Source organism: Periplaneta americana, chromosome 3 (genome assembly GCF_040183065.1).
Source record: "Periplaneta americana isolate PAMFEO1 chromosome 3, P.americana_PAMFEO1_priV1, whole genome shotgun sequence".
In the NCBI taxonomy this organism is placed as follows: Eukaryota; Metazoa; Arthropoda; class Insecta; order Blattodea; family Blattidae; genus Periplaneta; species Periplaneta americana.
The window spans coordinates 111,724,791-111,745,707 of NC_091119.1; the positions used below are offsets into that span (position 1 = coordinate 111,724,791).

The 20,917-nt window shown below is 36.6% G+C and overlaps 1 protein-coding gene across 10 annotated transcripts in view; it reads right to left on the minus strand.

The window, feature by feature from the left end:
- The window catches only part of cv-c (crossveinless c), a 1,115,617-nt gene that overhangs the window by 118,705 nt on the left and 975,995 nt on the right, over positions 1–20,917 (minus strand). For all 10 annotated transcript variants that reach the window (XR_011331368.1, XM_069821284.1, XM_069821285.1 and 7 more), the window contains one exon: positions 16,950–17,021. Coding sequence is in view for 9 of the 10 variants with exons in the window: in XM_069821284.1 (XP_069677385.1) it covers positions 16,950–17,021 (72 nt within the window). In the remaining variant the exon portion in view is untranslated. The remainder of the gene's footprint in view (positions 1–16,949; positions 17,022–20,917) is intronic.

Sequence of the window (20,917 nt, forward strand, 5' to 3'; positions counted from 1 at the left end):
TGAAGTTCCGGGCAGCTCAGTCGTAGAGCGTTGGTGCGCTTAGCTAACCGTCCAGTGATCGATATCCGGCCCCGGAACAATTTTTCCATTGAAATTATTCAAGTCTGCTTCACATGGAGGTTTACCTGAAAGCCAGATTTGCATAATATATACGTTTTATAGGTACGTTAACAGAAAACCACAATTTCAAGCCTCACAGAGTTTGTGTGCATTCGATGTGAGTTTCTGGCGTCTTGTCAGCCCACTCGAGGTATGTGTATATAAAGGGAAAACTTGAGATGGTGTCGGGTGAAGTTCCTGGGTAGCTCAGTCGTAGAGCGTTGGTGCGCTCAACCAAATGTCCCGGGATCGATACCCGGCCCGGAACAATTTTTTCCCTTTTTCCTTTGAAGTTACGAAGATGGTTGTCAGTTTTTCTTTAGTAGTGCAGAGAACTTGCTAAGAGATGGATGAAATGAAATGGTACACGCTTAATTTTCCCAGTCATTATACGCACAACTAATGCTAAGTGAAAACCGTGGTCATGAACTTCGCATCGGTTGTAGGGCATGGGTATTCGTTGGGAGTGCGAAGTCATGTGTTGTCTTTAGATGCAGATCCAGAATCGAACCGACGCCATCAGGGGAGTTTCACGTCGTGTCCCGCATATTTGAGAAAGTTTCCAGATATAACGTCTCAGACTCTGCTGAGAGACTTGCAAGATAGTAAGTCAATCGCTCTTGGAATGTCCCACACAGATAAGTTCGGTTATATGTTTAAAAATTGCATTGCATTAACGTTTTCGTGAGGCTGTTGGAGAATACTTCCTTTACACTGCTCTGATGATTCTTTCTGTAAACCAAATACGACTTCTTGGATAGTCTTTGTCATATAGAATTTTTATTGATTTATATGGGGGTCATAAGGACCAAGTACTTAGAACATTCTCTGGTCCATTGTGTTAAACCCCCCCCCCCCCGAGCTAGACGCACTCCCATCCACATCGGTCGACCGTATTAGGCTCGCTTTATACCAAGCGTTCAAGCAACCTCGCATACCCCTGTATAAGCCTCCTCCGCATGTCGCCGAAGGGTGATCGGAGACATGCTTACGAATATAATGTAATGGACAAATGTGGGCGGAATGATGACGATGCCTATATTGGAGTTTCGGGACCTTGTCAGTCATAAAAAAATTTACCAGGCCCTATCGGGTTTCGAATCTGGATCGCCTGCGTGACAGGCTGATGGTCTAGACCATGCAGCCACGGCAGAGGTGGCCATACTGAATTACTACTGGCACTGACTAATTTTAAATTATGACTAACAATTTGCAGTACACAACTGTGCGTCTATTGTGATGTGATGCATATGGCTTGGTTTCGTTAATAAACCTGAGTAGAAAGATATTCAAACAGTATTAATAGAACAGAACATTTTATACTGTATTCGAAACCTATTTTTGCGTTTTACAGTTCGTATTGACCGCCACGGTGGCTCAGTGCTAGCTCGCAATAGGTCCCGAGTTCAAATCTCGGTCTAGCTACTCCGAATTTATAGCTTGTGTTGAACAAACCGGTAGTCCAGAAAACACAAGGGTTTTCTTCGGATTCCCCTGTAACATCTCAACAATTCTCCATCATAATTCATTATGAGTGTAATGTAGATCCAGTCTCTGACGAACAAAGTGGTCTACGCTTCTTGCCACTAGCTCCTTCTATGAACCACTTTCGTAGAATCGGAGCGAATAACCGCAAGTTAAGGGCCCTGCCATTACCCACACATACAAAAGAAAGTAAGTTTGTATCGACAAAAATATTAATTATGTATCACACTTCTCCAGTTTTGCATTTTACCCGAAACAAATTTCAAAACTAGTTTCGACCTGATGCAGTGTGAGAAATTCGCTTGCACGGCCAAAATCACTTCTGGCTATAGGACCAAAAGAATACAGCCTTACAAAATGTTGTAATGTCAACGATCTGCAAAGAGTTTCCGAAGTATTCTGAAAACACTTTACCTCACATTATCATGCAGGAAAGGACAATCTTTATCGCCGTTCTGACTTAATACTGATGTTGTGTTTCTTTCAGCTAAAAATCTGTCTTCCTCTATTTATTTACCATTTTTCATTCTCAAAATATCGTTACACATTTCGAAAATATATCTTTTAATATTACATGCGAGTATTAACACAACTTCTTGCGTCCTTCATTGTGTGTCAATTTACGACGTTTTTATTTACTCGTACAAATGCAATCACCAACTTTTTAGTTTAACAATGCTGGCTATTAACCAGATGGTTTTGAATTAGATTCCCGAGACTATCAAGGAATTTTTCCTTGGTTAGGTATTCTTCCTTAGTTATATATGATGGCCTGGGTGTTCATATTATCCTCAGATTTGAGTTATATAGATGTGTTAGGAGGGGACTGACACCACTGAAATATCCCTTCAGTTATCACTTGGGAGTTGCTAGCGGCCCGACGAATTTAGGACAAACAAGTGAAGGAAATTGTTTTGTATACTACTTTCACTGGAGGAAGAAAATGAAGCTTTACTAAAGGGTGATCCGTTTGGGTATGGATAAAATAAAAACACCGTAAAACATTTACCACTGAACTTTATTTGTTGAAACTTTGTGCATACAACACTGAAAGACGGGAGATTCATAAAAGCTCAACAAGACCCCCATTGCGCATCCTGCACAACTCAATAACGGTGATCCAATTAAGCCCATTCCATTGTAACATAAGAGGGGTGATTTGTTGAAAAGCTTATTCTCAGGTTATCAATGTTCCTGGGTTTCTGTGAATTGACAATATCTTTAACAAAACCCCACACGAAGAAGTCAGGAGGGATTAGATTGGGGAAGTTTGGAGGCCAAGCAAAGAGATAGGCTGCTTCGCCTGCGACCTCCTGCATGTGTTTTTTTTTTTTTTTTTTTTTTTAGAACCTGTTTCTTCAAATGTTCGATACCACAACATTATGGAATGTTGTAGCCATTTTAATCATCTACGATTTTCATATGTTCTTTCAGATTATGCATTGTTGATCGTCATATATGGAAACTCCGATCTTTTAATCATAATATAACCTGCAAGAAATTTTTCCTACTATCATAATAGCTTTATAATAATAAATTAATATTATCTATACCCAAACGGATCAGACTGTATATCCACTCTATAAGAAAGATGATAAATTTCATTGTTCCAATTACAGATGAATAAGTATGTATGTTTTACACTGTTTGTTAAAATAACCTTTTGTTGAAACGTACATATCGAAGCCTCATTATGGATTTAGAAAAGGGTAGGACCTGTACGGATTGTATCTTTACATTGGCGCAGCTAACAGGAAAAAGAAGATAATTTAGACTACCCAAGGTACCTTATTACATTTTCATTGATTATGAGAAAGCATTTTATGAACGTGAAAGGAAACTACACTGGAAAGTACGATATTAACAAATGCTGGCGTTCCATCTCATTTAGTTATAGAAATTCAAACATGTGGGCGTATAAATAATAAAAATAAAAACTGGAACTCTGAGAAAAGATACAGCTGCAGCTGATATTAACCAAGGAGTCAGACCAGGTATGTCCACTTTCATCCACACTTTTTAATGTCCATATTATAATGTTTATAGTGACGAGGCCGTTAAACATTGGCTGATGACACTAAATGACATTTTAACTATTAACAGCATAAATGTTAATACCTTACTCTTTGCTGATGATCAGCTTATTATCTGAGAATGAAATCCATGAATCCGTATATACTCGTTAATAATAAATACGGTATGATTACAACTAAAATGATGGCGTTCCAAGGACTAAAACATGTTAAGAGCTAAAATTTTAATAGGTGGAACAATAATAGAACAGAAAAGTGAGTTCAGATATCTAGGATATTATTTTTACTATAAAAGACCAGATGATGTTGAAATAAAATTATAGATTCGGAAGTTTTGTGTGAAAGGAAACTTTACTAAAACTGTTCAAAGTCATCGCATTGCCAATACTATCAGGCCTACATGGATGCGAAAGCTGGACATTAGCGTCATATCAATTAAGTCAAAATCATTAATCAGAAACGAGACTCTCCGTTTGTAGCAGGTTACACATTGTTAGACCATAAAAGAAGTATCGACAACAGACTATAACGCAATGTTGAATGAATTTCAGCTATAATTGAAAGATATACAATAAATTAGATAAATCATGTCCAGCGTGTGTTCGATTCCAGAATAATCGAGGCTGCCTTCTGTACAGTTCTACAGGACAGATAAATTCCGGTCGGCTCTTGCAAAAATTCTTTTTTGACCGAATGGGCCGAAAGGTCTAATCGATGAAGATGAAGATGAAGATGAAGAAGAAGAAGAAGAAGAAGAAGAAGAAGAAGAAGGTGTTTGATGTGATCTTTATAAGTAAGGGCAAAAGAAACGAAGGGCACAATCCTTGAAAATATGTCTACTCAAGGAGAAGGAAAGAGAAGGAGCGTGGTGGTGGTGACGACGATACGTAATTCCTAGTTATAAGTTATGAATATTATAATTTACTAACATTGCAGACGTCCCTGTAAAATGCCTATGTCTCCTCTATGCCGTCCTTGCTGCTGATGTACAAGATAATAATAATCAGTCTGCGAGTTAATCCAGCACTGGTTTTATGGTGTGCATATGTTCATATGTGAACTCTGTTTACTGCACCCAGTCAGTTATAACTGCGAAACGGCAATAAAAAGAATGCACAACGTAATCCGGGAATGCATCTGCTGCAAACATGAACAAGCGATTTCATTATACAAGACGCCAGGATTAATTAACTAGCCAGCAAGCGCACAGGAAGCAAAGCAATGCTGGAAACCTCCAACGTTTACACTCGTTTGCGGGATTCATTCTTCGCTTATTCGATAACTTCTAAATTAATTCGAGAATCGATTTTATGTCATTTTCCTAACTATATTAATTGAAGTGACTGGCTGCTTGGGTACTATTGAGAGTTATAAAATCAGCTCTGTTATAGTCAGGAACGTGATGGATGGTAAATTTGAAATTCTCAGCCGTACATCTGTCTGTTAGCATCACTTCTGCATATGTTATAATGTAATTAGGACTTATACGTAAATGCATGGAAAACATCATTATACATTTTCTAATATTTAAACTATGATACACAACATGTTGAACTCACAATCTGATGTAATATTTATACCGTTGTAATGGTTCATTCAGAGATATTTTGAGGTGTCAGACATGACTTTAAAGTGCATTGTTTTTTCTTTACTCACTGTTACATATTATGTGAAAAAAATATAGGTTTAAATTAAAAAGAAATGCATATACGAGTACGAGTGCACATATATCAAAACCAAATTATGTAAGATATCTGCTTTTTACGGTAGTTCTTAATGAGAGAGAATCTTTAAATTAGACCAGTCATTTCCAAATGTATGCTCTGTAAAAAAATTATTTTATAAGAAACATTTCATAGCATATTTTGGGAGAGCTATTGAATTAATTTCCAATATGCTCAGTCAATTTAAGAGAGAAGTATATTATGATAATCAGACATCGGATTCTAGGGCAAATGCCTATTTTGTTTCTTTAGGAGAAAAATAAAAATAATTATTAATATTCGTGTTTCATGGAAATTGAAAGGTATTCAAAGAGTTTTATAGTGCCCTAAAATGCCCTAAAACGGTTATTAGAGCCTAATTTGTTAATATTCGCCTAAAAATGCCTAACTCACTGTAAAGTTTCGCATTTTACTCTTACTTTTTATAATTTATACATGCATTCACTGCGAAATTTAAGGCATTTAAAAAGTGGAAAGTTTGCTTCACACCGGCCATGAAACCATTGATAAAGGAAACAAAATGTTTTGAATCTCACGACACTCGCAATAGATTTCACCGAATTTAACACGTTTGGAGGCATTAAGCCAACAAAGAACCAACCTTAGTTTTGAAGCAGGCAACAATCACAACATGTGCTGCTACCGATTCAGAGATATACTATACTATAAAAATGACTGTTTTCGGTCTGAAACCGATTAGCTGTACTGCCCTTCAGAGTGTCATAAAATCACAATTTTTGGAGAAAGAGTGTTTTTGAAATATTTATGAAAAGTCGTAAAACTGCGAATTAGTAGGGTAAACCGTTACAAAATATTTAAAAGAATGGCCCTCCTAGTGTTAACACTACCAGGAAATGCAACAATAAGTGGAACTTTGTATTTTTGTCCAATTGAATCTCAATAACAACGGTTCATTTGAATGCTCGTTAACAGTTGCTCTTTCCCTCACCTTATTTGTGTTGAGAAGTTTTGAGCGGTAGGACGTTTTCCTGTGAAGTTTAACGCGATAATGCCGAAAAATATAAGTGCAAAATCTACATTGATCCGGCAATGGCTAACAGAATATTCAGAATTCACTTATGATGGAAAAATAATATTCTGCAAGATTTGTAGCAAACAGGTATGTAACAATAGTTGAAATATATAAATTCTATTAATTTTAATGAGTAGGCCTATAATATTTATACATTGACTGAGCTATACTGAGGTATAATTCTTTTTAAGACCACTACACTTTAACCTTTTAAATTCGGATAGTTAAAGTATTTGCAGGTCATTAAAATTTTGATTGTTCGAACCCACTAACTTTGTGATAGAAATACGGCAATACAACAATTAGGATTGTATTTTAATTCAGTTTACTTTACATTTTTAGATTTCGCAAGAAAAGAAGTGCCACCTAAAGCAGCATGTGCAAGGAGCGGCTCATAAGGCTAAAGCTCAGCAGAAAAATCAACTACAACAAACTTTACTAACACAGCCTACTTCATCCAATCTCAGCAGCAATTTCATGCTGATTTAACCAGAGCGTTTGTTGCTGCTAACATTCCCTGGAATGCAATTGAAAATCCGGTTTTAAGACAGTTTTTACAAAAATACTGCAAACAAAATATCCAATCTGAGTCGACCCTAAGAAAAAAATTACTTAGACAGAATATACAATGAAACTTTAGCTTCCATTCGGGAGGATATAGGTGATTCTTACATATGGGTCTCTGTGGATGAAACCTCAGATCCTATGAATAGGTATATAGCAAATATGGTAGTAGGAAAACTTAGTCCTGATGGACCTTCGATTCCACACCTCGTATGTGTTAAGGAACTTTCGAAAGTGAATAGCCAAGCCATTGCTTACTTTGTAAATAAAGGCCTACAGTCTTTATACTCAGGTAATATAGACGATTCTAAAGTTCTGTTGTTTTGTACTGATGCTGCCTCATACATGGTTGCTGCAGCTCCACTTCTTAAAACATTTTATCCTAACCTCACGCATGTAACCTGTCTAGCACATGGCCTTCACAGGGTTTCTGAAACAATCCGAAATGAATTTCCTCTTGTCAATTCGTTTATTTCTAACACAAAAAAATGTTTTTGTAAAGCCCCATCCAGGATTTCAATATTCAGAGAGAACTTTCCAGATATCCCACTCCCACCTCAGCCGGTTGTTACACGATGGGGAACCTGGATTCAGTCAGTGGTGTATTATTCTAAGTATTTTAAAGAAGTGGTCACAGTTATTGATAAATTACCTGAAACTGATAGTGCAGCGTGTGTGAAAGCAGTGAAAGATTGTCTGAATGACTCACGAGTGAAAAACGATATTGCCTACATAACCTCAAATTTTTCTTTCATACCTGCAAGCATTGAACAATTAGAACGTGAAAAACAATCTCTTTGTAGCCAAATAGCAATAGTAAAGGAAGCTCAAGTGAACATACATTCTGCTTTGGGCGAAACTGGGAAAAAAGTTAAAAATAAGTGGGACAACGTATTAAATAAGAATGTAGGATTTTCATTGTTGGAAAAAGTATCAAGAGTGATATCGGGGGAAAGTGTAAATGTTCCAGTAAGTATTGATGTTTCTATTGTACCTAATTTAAAATTTGCGCCTCTCACATCAGTTTCGGTTGAAAGAAGTTTTTCTGCTTTCAAAATGATTCTCAGTGACAAAAGGCAAAGGTTAACTGTGGATAATTTAGAAAAAATTCTGGTGGTGTACTGTGCAGATAATTATAATAAAGTCTGAGCATGGAACTGAATTTCAATAACTTAAAATGAGTAATCTTGATATCAATAATCATTATTTCATTAGTTTCAATATATTAAATTTGTGCAGCTCTGTTTATAAATGTTTAAACGTACTTTTTTGTGCGTATTTTAGTGTATAACTAAAAATTTCAGTGAAAGAAATAAGTATGATACCTTGATGTGCCTAAAATGCCTATATTCATTAAAATAGAGCCTAATTTTACAAATTTTGAGCTTGTTTTAGGCGCCTAAAACTGCAATTTTTAGTGCCTAAAAATCCGATGTCTAATGATAATAAATGACTGAAAGAATTTTAGTTTTATTCTTCAAATGTGCAGAAATGTGATCCAAACCGATGTAAGTTTTCGTTCCGCAAAGGAATTTCAAAACCTGGCGCGGTGTGACAACACTGTAAATCTGCCTGGAAAGATGCAGCTCGCGTACGCAAGGAATGGATGAGTGAGACAACGAAAAATTGGAACGTAAGACATTGCTTTTAAATATGGGTCGGGAAATTTGATTTCTTGTTTATAAGCTTAGCGATTACTACTTTAAAACTTAAAATGGAGGGAACTACTTCTAATTGGCTGAAGAAAATGATCGTAGTAGAACAAGAGGAGATCTTATATATCATTAATGCATTTGTATAATGTACAATAAGTTTTTTTTATTGGCTGTGTTCACCGCATATGTAATTAAAATTAAATCGAAGAGTTTAAAAATAAAATTTGTTGTACAGCCGTCAAAAGAGAAAGTGGCCGCCCTCGTGAACAGCGAATATTTTCTGAGTCCACTTCGGATAACAGTGATGTTACATGATGCTTGCGCAGGAATCATTCATATAATATGCGTCTCGTAGAGCAGCGGTAATGTGTTCACTTAATGATTCGTATGTTCAAGAGTTCAAGATTTCGAAGAGAAAGAGAAATGAATGTAAATTTCTTCTCTTATCTAGTTTAAGCCAATCTATTGCATCCCTGGAAGCAATAGATTGGCTTAAACTAGATAAGAAAAGAAATTTACATTCATTTCTCTTTCTCTTCGAAATCTTGAACTCTTCTATTCCTTCGTACCTGTCGTCTCGTTTCACTTACCTTTCTTCCCACCATAATCTGAACACACGCTCTCGTCATGAAACAATACTAACAATACCATCCCATCGCACCTCCTCATACTCATCCTCTTTCACAATAGCCCTGTCAAGACTCTGGAATTCGCTACCTACTAGCATCAGGGACTGTCAAAATAAAATTGAATTCAAACGCAAAGTTACTAGGCACTTGGTCAGTAATTGATTTCTTGTAAATAGTTTCTTTAATCTATCACAAAATATTTCAATATCTAGTAATTTAATCGCTATACAATTTTGTTATTCTAGGTTTAATTTGTAATTCAGTAAATATAAAATATTCTTTGTTTTTCTATGATAAATTAGCTAACTTTAATTAGTCAGGTAATCTTTTCGTACTTTGATTTTTATTGTAATTGTAATTGTAAATTTAATACTAATTGTAATTTTATTTGTAATTGTAATTGTAAATTTAATACTAATTGTAATTTTATTGTTCATATTATAGTTGGAATCTCCTGGTAGAGGGGCAGAGAAGGCCTGACGGCCTTATCTCTACCAGGTTAAATAAATAAATAAATACTAAATACTACTAATACTATGTTGTGAGTTCGAGCCTTGTGCAAGTTATTTTATTTTGTTATCGTTCTACTCTAATTATAAGTTGGCTGTTGTAACCTATTCACTTACTTAGTAACATTATTTTAGTCATCGGAGGTGTACACCAAAATTGTTTCGTGCAATGCAACCTTGTGGTATATTTTACTTAATAATCCCTTTGAGAAATTGACTGAGAATTTTCGAGGGTCGGACCTTTCTCACAGTGGCCCATTATGTGCCTTGCACTTGCGATGATTGTTCCAAGTCCGAAAGGTGGTTTGGCCAGCCTGTAGATGAGACAAGACAAAACCCAGGGCTCGGAGACCCCAAACCCTTAGAACCTATATAAGCATTGTAAACCTGTACCACCCGCAAAACTGTATCCTGGACTATTTTTAACTATTGCATATGATGGATGAAACGAGAAGGTGTTTAATCCCTTGGAACGAAAGAAGGAAGAACAACTATTCCGAAAAAAAAAAAAAAAAAAAAACTTTACAACGTTCGCTTTGTTCACCAAAAATCCCATCACGATCAGATCGTGGATCGACCCAGGGAAGCATGGATGGAAGACCAACGCACTAACGCTGAGCTACAACCTCTTGAGAGGTAGATGAGATGAGAGGATTGCTATTGGATTTGCAACTCCAGACACATGTGTATGGAGGATTTCAATTTTTTTTTACTAACTTTTTCAAACGGGTGTGCGTTACGTCAATAATATGTATGTGCTCGTATGTATTTTGTATAGCAATAAATACTGAATACATTTTGCTGAGAGCAACTAAGGGCGACCACGAGGAGTAGCCAGTCGTAGCAATTGTTACCACTGAGATTTTTTTTACGTGTTTTTTTTCTCTACGTACTCGATACATGTTTCCTCAAACCATCGGTAAACAATTCAACAAAAGCGAGAGCTTTAAACTATGAATGCTTGCGCAGGGTAATTTAGATTTCAGAACTGGCTATTTTTCATGTTCAATTTTCTCTCTCCTCGTCCATCCATTTCCTCTAATTTTATAACCATCTTGCTACCATTGAGATTGGATCCTGCGGGCGTCCTTGCTACAATACTGCCCATAACGTCTTTATTTTGCAGCGATAAAATGGACGTAAGTCATAAATTGTAAATTTTCACAAGAGCAAAAGCAGTGTGAGGACCATTATCGTTATGACGGGCTGCAAATCTGACGGCCTACATCATTATGAAAGAGGATATACTATGTTCTTTATACCATCTGAAGACACGTTTTGTAATCGCATGGAGGTCATAACTCAAAACCATTATTTCTGACTTACTGCCTTTTTACTGCCCACCATAGATATATTCATGGACTACTAATACGTAAATAATAAAATTACTCTATATTGCACAATTTCTTGCTTTTTGTTTTCTTTTATTTATTCGTATTAATATAACTTCTTAATATTCCACTATCATGTGCATTGTCTTTGCTCCATAGATACTGCACGGGTAAAAACAATCGTGGCGCGACAGTCCATGAAGAATCAAGGCCGAACAGCCGATTGCTGACCTCACGTCCATATGCCTCAGCGGAGGTGAACGATCATCTAACCAGAACGGGAGTAACGTGTGGTCAATATGATGATCCCCAAGCCATTATAACTGGTTTTCGAAACAGAATTTCTCTACATATCGTATTTCCCCAAATTCACCACGATGCTGGGTGGGCATCGTCCCATACACTGGCCGAAATTTCATGAGAGCATTCCTTCCCCATGAGGACTCGAACCGGCGCTTATTCCGTAATTTGAGCCCAGGTATGATGTATTAGTTATTTTCTTAGCAGTCGTCTGACTGATAATATCAACAATGCTAAGAAATCGGTCTCGCCATCGACGTTCCCAACGTTCTTCATGATGGAAAGAATATTTATAATTCAGCATTTCGTTATACAGTGTGCTAGTTTACATGCATTGTTATAATAATAATAATAATAATAATAATAATAATAATAATAATAATAATAATAATATTATATTATTATTATTATTATTATTATTATTATTATTATTATTATTATTATTATTATTATTATTATGAAACTAAGAAAAAGAAACCGTGGTTTGATGAAGATTGTTGCATTGCAGTAGAAAGAAGGAAACAGGCAAAATTGAAATTCTTACAGGATCCAGTTGAGGAGAAGAGAGATAATTATTTCAATGAAAGACGGGAAGCAAGTCGTACACTTAGGAATAAAAAGAGAGGTTACTTGAAGGAAAAACTGAATGAGGTAGAAACAAATAGTAAGAATAAAAACATTCGAGATTTATATAAGGGTATAAAGGAATTTAAGAACGGATATCAGCCAAGGGTAAACGTGATCAAGGATGAGAATGGTGACTTGCTTGCAGACTCTCCATCAGTCCTAAACAGATGGAAAAACTATTTTGCGCAACTACTAAATGTACATAGGCCAAACAGAAATGATCGGGACGAAATTTAAATACAAACTGCTGAGCCATTTATACCCGAACCCACGCTTTCAGAAGTCGAAATTGCGATAGAAAATCTGAAAAAGTACAAGTCTCCAGGTATCGATCAAATTCCAGCAGAATTAATACAAGAGGGTGGAAGTGCATTATATAGCGAAATTTATAAACTTGTACTTGCTATTTGGGAAAAGGAAATTGTACCAGAACAATGGAAGGAGTCCATAATTGTACCTATTTTTAAGAAGGGGGACAAAACCAACTGGTAACTTTCAAGGAATATCACTTTTGTTGACGTCGTACAAAATTCTGTCCAATATTCTTTTGAGAAGATTAACTCCGTACGTAGATGCAATTATTGGGGATCATCAGTGTGGTTTTAGGCGTAATAGATCGACTATTGATAAGATTTTTTGTATTCGACAGATAATGGAGAAAAAATGGGAGTATAAGGGTACAGTACATCAGTTATTCATAGATTTCAAAAAGCATATGACTCGGTTAAGAGGGAAGTATTATATGATATTCTTATTGAATTTGGTATTCTCAAGCAACTAGTTCGATTAATTAAAATGTGTCTCAGTGAAACATACAGCACAGTCCGTATAGGTCAATTTCTATCTGATGCTTTTCCAATTCACTGCGGGCTAAAGCAGGGAGATGCACTATCACCTTTACTTTTTAACTTCGCTTTAGAATATGACATTAGGAAAGTTCAGGATAACAGGCAGGGTTTGGAATTGAACGGGTTACATCAGCTTCTTGTCTATGCTGATGACGTGAATATGTTAGGAGAAAATCCACAAACGATTAGGGAAAACACGGAAATTTTACTTGAAGCAAGTAAAGCGATCGGTTTGGAAGTAAATCCCGAAAAGACAAAGTATATGATTATGTCTCGTGACCAGAATATTGTACGAAATGGAAATATAAAAATTGGAGATTTATCCTTCGAAGGGGTGGAAAAATTCAAATATCTTGAAGCAACAGTAACAAATATAAATGACACTCGGGAGGAAATTAAACGCAGAATAAATATGGGAAATGCGTGTTATTATTCGTTTGAGAAGCTTTTATCATCTAGTCTGCTGTCAAAAAATCTGAAAGTTAGAATTTATAAAACAGTTATATTACCGGTTGTTCTGTATGGTTGTGAAACTTAGACTCTCACTCTGAAAGAGGAACATAGGTTAAGGATGTTAGAGAATAAGGTGCTTAAGAAAATATTTGGGGCTAAGCGGGATGAAGTTACAGGAGAATGGAGAAAGTTACACAACGCAGAACTGCACGCATTGTATTCTTCACCCGACATAATTAGGAACATTAAATCCAGACGTTTGAGATGGGCAGGGCATGTAGCACGTATGGGCGAATCCAGAATTGCATATAGAGTGTTAGTTGGGAGACCGGAGGGAAAAAGACCTTTGGGGAGACCTAGACGTATATGGGAGGATAATATTAAAATGGATTTGAGGGAGGTGGGATATGATGATAGAGACTGGATTAATCTTGCACAGGATAGGGACCGATGGCGGGCTTATGTGAGGGCGGCAATGAACCTTCGGGTTCCTTAAAAGCCATTTGTAAGTAATAATAATAATAATAATAATAATAATAATAATAATAATAATAATAATAATATTATTATTATTATTATTAAGTGGCGCTAAAGCCCATGAAGGGCCTAGACCGACCAGCCGGCTGCTGGCCTCACGCCCACATGCCGAAGCAGAGGTGGACGATCATCCAACCAGAATGGAGGTATCGTGTGGTTAGCACGATGATCCCCCCAGCCGTTATAGCTGGTATTCGCAACCGAATTTCGCTACCTATCGTAGCTCCCCAAGTGCATCACGATGCTGGGTGAGCACCGGTCCCATACACTGATCGAAATTTCATGAGAAAATTTCTTCCCCCATGAGGACTCGAACCAGCGCGCATTCCGTAACGCGAGTCCCAGGCAGGATGCCTTTGACTGCAACGCCATGGCGCGGGACCATGCATTGTTATAATCATAATTAAAAATAACTAGGTATATGTATTTCTGACATCGCCTTGTGTACCATTACATTATAATGTGTGGCACGTTAGCACACTATGTGCATTTCTTACCGTTTTCGAGTTCAGTAGGAAAAAATGTGACAGTTGAGCCGTATGATAAAACGTTGTTGTGCACTTGGCGTTTGTTTTTGTTTTCGAAACATACCACCGCACAACATTCCGGGGTGCGATAATAAACTGCGGTGCAGGTAAGTACAGTATAAATTGCAGGACGTTGTCACTTGTGAAGCCCTGCTGATAGCGATCTCGAGACGTCATGTCGGGCGACATGGCTCATAAACAAGGGTGCCTAGCCCTCGCAAATTTCCTGGAAGGAGACACAAGGCTTCGGTCCGAATTTTGTGTGCCGGATCCTGCGTTGTAAAAGTTTCAACAGAGGGAATTGTCTATAATTCCAATAAATGCGGATTGATTTGCAGGTTCTATTACTATTACTACCACTACCACAGCTGATACTTCTACTATCAGCATTGAAATGTTTTTGTATAATGGTACAATAATTATTATTAAACACGAATATGGATAACTTTCTGCCATTTTATTTATTTATTCTGGAGCCTAGCTCAGGACCTCCTACAGCGAGGGTAGTTGTGGAATGTTGGCGAAGTGATGGAGCGGTGGTAAATTGCACTGGAATTCAAACTTCTTGTATGTAAACTGGACTGATTTTGCATGTGGCAAATTGCACTAGATGTTGTAAATTGCACTTCCTCTCATTTCATTAAGTTTAGCCAACATTTTTTCCCAGTCTGTACACTCTCGACAATCGATACATCGCAGTGCTTGAATTTGCCATTTCTAGCAAATGTGAGAAGAACTTTAGCCTGCTACAGTAATTTCAGATCTCGAAATAGCTATTTATGTTGCAGTGAAAAACGTGTGGGCAAATGTTGAAGATTTTCTGTGTAGATTTCATTTAACCAATTCCTGGTGAAAAAAAAAGTTCAGGGGTTAGGTCCGGCGTGTGAATACAAAATCAAGGATTCTATTACTGGACAGTGGTTACACTATGTATTCCGGCTGCTTTACTTACAGTAGATGAAGTAGGGGATGCGTTTGTGCATAATCTGATTCCCATGGAACCTGAAACTGAGTTTAGTACAATTTTCTTCTTATTTAATTGGCAATTATATTGATGATGATGCGCCATTTCCACCGAATATGTGGGCAGCACAGTCTACGGACACAGGTCGGACATCGAATGGGTGCGAATTCTTCCAATCGCATTTCAACTCTTTTAATTCTTCTCATCCCTCTATACATATTTTTGTGGACCAGTTAATCAGTCTTCAGACCGAAATTTACGTAAAGATCAATAGCATCAATACACCACATAGCGGAAAAAATTCACACACTAAGAAGAAACAAATTTACGTCGAAAGACAAATTTCTGATTACCAGGAAGGAAAAACTGATCGATTCAGATTCATAAAAAAAAAATACATGTTATAGCTTTGCCAAAGTGCAGTACAGTATTAATGTTGAATAAGTGTTTGATAATCGACACACATAAAGTACAGTATTAATGTTGAATAAGTATTTCATAATCGGCACGCATAATAAATTGAAGTGTTAGTACAGTCTATGCAATAAATATGAGCTCATAGCTTGTGCAGTTTGTATCTTCTCTTCGGTCGTGCAGTGCAGTTTACATGGTAAGTGATTAACCGTCCGGTTTCTTTGCAGTGCAGTTTACTATTTTCCAGTGCAATTTACAATCACCCAAATGATGATGATGGTGAAGGGGAACGAGAGAACTCGGAGAGAAACTCCTCGCGCCCGCTTTGTCCACCACAAAATCTATCGTAGCCCAGAAAGGGTATGGAATCCGGGACACCACAGTGGAAGGCAGAGAGGGTAACCATTAGGCTTACACAATGGCCAAGATAAACTTAAATGCTGTTAAGAAAGGACAGTCCCGGGCTTCCAATCTTACTAAGCAATGAATACCGGTACTCAGTTTTCGATATGATGTCCTACATATCGAGAACCGATATCTTGCTGACACATCCAAAATGTTTGTCTTGTTCTAAATCGAAGAGGTAGGTCAAACGTAGGTTTTTATTATTTTTTTTCGTCCATACAAGCGACGGGCGAAAGTCTTTTCTCGGCCGTTCGTTGATTCTTTTTTTCTTTCTTTCTTTGCTTAATCAGACCTTTTATCCGACTTACACTGCAGATAGGGAGGGAGCTTCATGTAAATAATCGTACATTGGTCATACAAAAATGCGGACCTTCTTGGTCAAAGGATCGGCTTGGTGCACGTCCACCGCTGAGACATCGCAAGACAATGACAAGACAAAGAACAAACACCCGGTCCCGTGGATGGAAGAAAAATTTCTCCTATTGTCCACTTTGGATCGCTCGGTTGAAAAGCGCACGCGCTATCCATAGGCTTGTAACCACAACGGCGATCTTCATTGATTTATTATGCACAGATAATCATATTCATCGTGACCATGGCAACTCTGCGTGAGGACAGAGATGAGATGGGTCATGACGTGATGATAAATCCCTATTGGTTAATTTAAAGCTCGTAGATAGGCTTAGGCAGCTTCCTAACGGTAACCAGAAATATAAATTAATCACGTATGCCAATAGTCCAGCCAATTGGAAAATAATAATAATAATAATAATAATAATAATAATAATAATAATAATAATAATAATACTCACCCTCGTACATCTGCGCATACTGGGGGAAGCCCGCAGCTCGCAGCCACTTGCAGGCCTCCGCGGCTTCGATCTCTGCAACGAAACAAATATGTACCGTTAGTTATATGAATTCACTAACTTGTGTTCTTATCGGTGACGTCACGCCAAATAAAGTATATCTATCAGGAATGTGTCGTGTTACTTGTATTACATGCGACTGTTCTATTTGCTAGGACACAGAATCGTACTGATACTGAGGGCGACGTGAATTGATTTTGTGTGCACCATTCATTAAAAATTTAACGTTGCAATCGGTTTTTATAGCGTTAGCACAATCAGTTATTAAAAAATAATTGTGATTGGTAGAATGCAAAATAATGATATTAAAGTAACTGGCACAAAGGAATTACGTGTAAAATTTGTTTTATTTATTAGAATTTGATTATATAGTGAGTATTATGCTGCAATAGCTCAGTAAGTATCCAAATAAAATCTTCCAGAGTAATCTAAGTTAGAAACAATATTTTTACAGCAGTTTTATAAATATAATTAATCTGACAATGAAATTAACCTCCAATTAAGCTGGACTTGCAGTAGATGTTTGGTTGTATGAAAACATTAATGCTAGAATATTTCATCCACCGCTGTGAAGTAACGGTTAGCATGCCTGGCCGTGAACGAGCGGGTCCTGGTTCAAATCCCGGTTGGGACAAGTTACCTGGTTGAGGTTTTTTCCGGGGCTTTCCCTCAACTCATTAAGAGTAAATGCTGGCTAACTGTCGACGCTGGACCCTGGATTCATCTCACTTGATAAAGAGTCGTAAAATAACCAATTAACCCTAGGATGCATGAGCTACTTTTCCTACACATTTACATAACATGGGTCCGTTGGACTCGTATGCTATTTAATGAGGAATTACTCATAAAATGGAATAATATTAACCTATTTTGAATCTAATTTGAATTTAGAAGTTTTAATTGTGGAAAATAAATATAAAATTTTATAACTAAGTAACATGTGAGTATACAAACATATATTATATTCATTTATTTCTACAAGATAATAGTGTAGGTTCCTAATGTTTTTTCTTTGGGCAAAGAAAATAATATAGTTTTATAACTAAGTAGCGAGTGAAAATAAATTTTTGTTACAACATAAACACATATATTTATTTATATAAGATAATAATCTAATATATCCACGACATAGAAGAAGAAGAAGAAGAAGAAGAGTAAGGAATAACCACACAGTCTTTACACTTATTACACACGACTTTACTATAGTAAAGTAAATCCATGGCGCTATGGTACATGAAGAGCCAAGACCGACCAGCCGGCTGCCGGCCACACGTTTACATGCCGAAGCAGAGGTCGACAATCATCCAACCAGAAAGGAGGTATCGTGCGGTTAGGTTAGAGTCGGATAGTAAATAGTCGGTAGAGTCACAATGTGAATTAGTTATTTAGATAATAATTGTTAAATATTCCGCCGGGTCCAATGGACCCATGTTATGCATCCTAGAGTTAAAAATAAAACAAATGGAATATTTCGTCTTGACCTGACTTGTAAATGGCGATTTTTCTTGGTTGAAGATGATTGAACTTAGTTTAATAATAAACAAATAATAATCCGTGGCGCCATAGTCCTTGAAGGCCCAGACCGACCAGCCGGCTGCTGGCCTCACGTTCACATGCCGAAGCAGAGGTGGACGATCATCCAACCAGATTGGAGGTATCGTGTGATTAGCACGATGATTCCCCCAGCCGTTACAGCTGGCTCCTCAAGTGGATCACGATGTTGGGTGGGCCCCAGTTTAACAGAAGCTAAATAATTCTTTATCAAAATAGAGAAGATTAAGTAAAACGATGAAGTTAATTGTAATAATATGCAGAAAAAGGTCTGGACTAATATTTCACGTATAATTAATGCGCACAATAATAGAATGTATAATGCACTGTTGTTTATGTTGTGTTGTAGTTTATTATTTCCAGATTTCACGTCTCTTTCTGTCTTCATAACAAACAGCAAGCAGCTTCATTTATTTCTTTCCTTGAATGAATAAATGTTTTTCTTCTTTGATATTATTGTTATTATTATTATTATTATTATTATTACTAATATTATTATTATTATTATTATTATTACTAATATTATTATTATTACTAATATTATTATTATTACTAATATTATTATTATTATTATTATTATTATTATTATTATTATTATTATTATAGTTGTGTTTGAGAATTTAATCCAACGTCTTTTTCTTTATCTCCATCATTCTGTTTTTTAAAATTAGCTGCATTCTTCTTCTTCTTCTTCTTCTTCTTCTTCTTCTTCTTCTTGCATGATTTGTTATAAATATGAATTCTATTTATTTATTTTCTTGTTAGAAGTAGAAATATTCATTTTACTGTTCATTTTCTTGTTAGAAATAGAAAAGGCTATTCTTTTTAATATTAATTTTCTTCTTGACTGGCGATGTTGCTCACGATATGCGGCACTGTTATGATGAGCCACCGTGTAATTGCCTCTTTGATTCCTTATTTATAGTTCAAGTAGGGAGCGCTTCTAAAGAAGAGAACTCAGTAATTTAGGCTGATCATGAAACCTTTAAAATATAATTACGGCATAGAACTCACACTGAAATGAACTTAATGGGATGGACGAAGACAGCAGCCTTGACTACTGGGTGGGTATGAATGTTAAATCGCTGCTTATCAGGAAGGTCTTCTGCAGCGGGGACATGGCGAATTCTTTGAGAAAGAATCATCCCGGAAATTGCCCGATCCATCTCAGTGAAGCCTCGAAATGCGAGAGGCAGAATAAAAAAGACGGACGAACTGTCATCTAGCCGGGAATTGAATTTGACGTTTGCTCACTTCCTGCTCCGCGTCCCATGATCCGATGCGGTATCAGCGGCGGACTGAACTGCTTTTAGGGGCAGATCGGCAGTCATTGAAATAAAACCCAAAGGTTCCGTCAGTATAAAATACATGGAAAATAAATTAAATTGAACTGAGGTGTATACAGCTTACGAGTTAGAATCTTAGTCCATTGTTACAGTTATGTTTTGTATTATTTCAAATGAAGGGCCTGAGTTGTGTTGAACTCAAGTTTGGCAAGTATGACAAGTACAGTATCTGTCTAGTGTACAGTAGAAGGTTTAAAACTAATAAGCAAAGCACGAAGTCCTTGTTAAGGGTAAAACATATGAGAAAGGAAATGCATGGAGGAAAAACGGAAAAGAAGGCGAAAGGTACAATGGACAGAAAGAAATAAGTAAATACGAATGACAGGAGAAAGAATAAGAAGGTATCAAAATAGGTACATTAAATAGACAATACTGAAAGAAAGAAATAGGTAAATAAACAAATAAATCTATAATTGAATGAAATTATGGAAGAAAGTGAATGTTACATGGTCAGACAAGTGAATGAGAGAAGTGAAGGAAGACGAAAGAATAAAATGATGAACAAAACGAGAAAAACATGATGAAAGATAGGACGATGTAGAGGGAAAAAAATAGGTTGAAATATAGAACCAAGTAAAGGAGAAAAACAGAATTAAAGATAAGACGAAGTAAAGGAGAAAACAGGATGAAGGATAGAACAAAGTAAAGGAGAAAAACAGAATAAAAGATAGCACGAAGTAAAGGAGAAAAACAGGATGAAGAGGACAAAGTAAAGGAGAAAACAGAATGAAAGATAGGACGAAGTAAAGGAAAAAACAGGACGAAGGATAGAACAAAGTAAAGGAGAAAAACAGAATGAAAGATAGGACGAAGTAAAGGAGAAAATAGGATGAAGGATAGAACGAAGTAAAGGAGAAAAATAGAATGAAAGATAGTACGAAGTAAAGGAAAAAAACAGGATGAAGGATAGAACGAAGTAAAGGAGAAAAACAGAAAAAAGATAGGACGAAGTAAAAGAAAAAAGAATGGAAGATAGGATGAAGTGAAGGAGAAAAATAGGATGAAGGGTAGAAC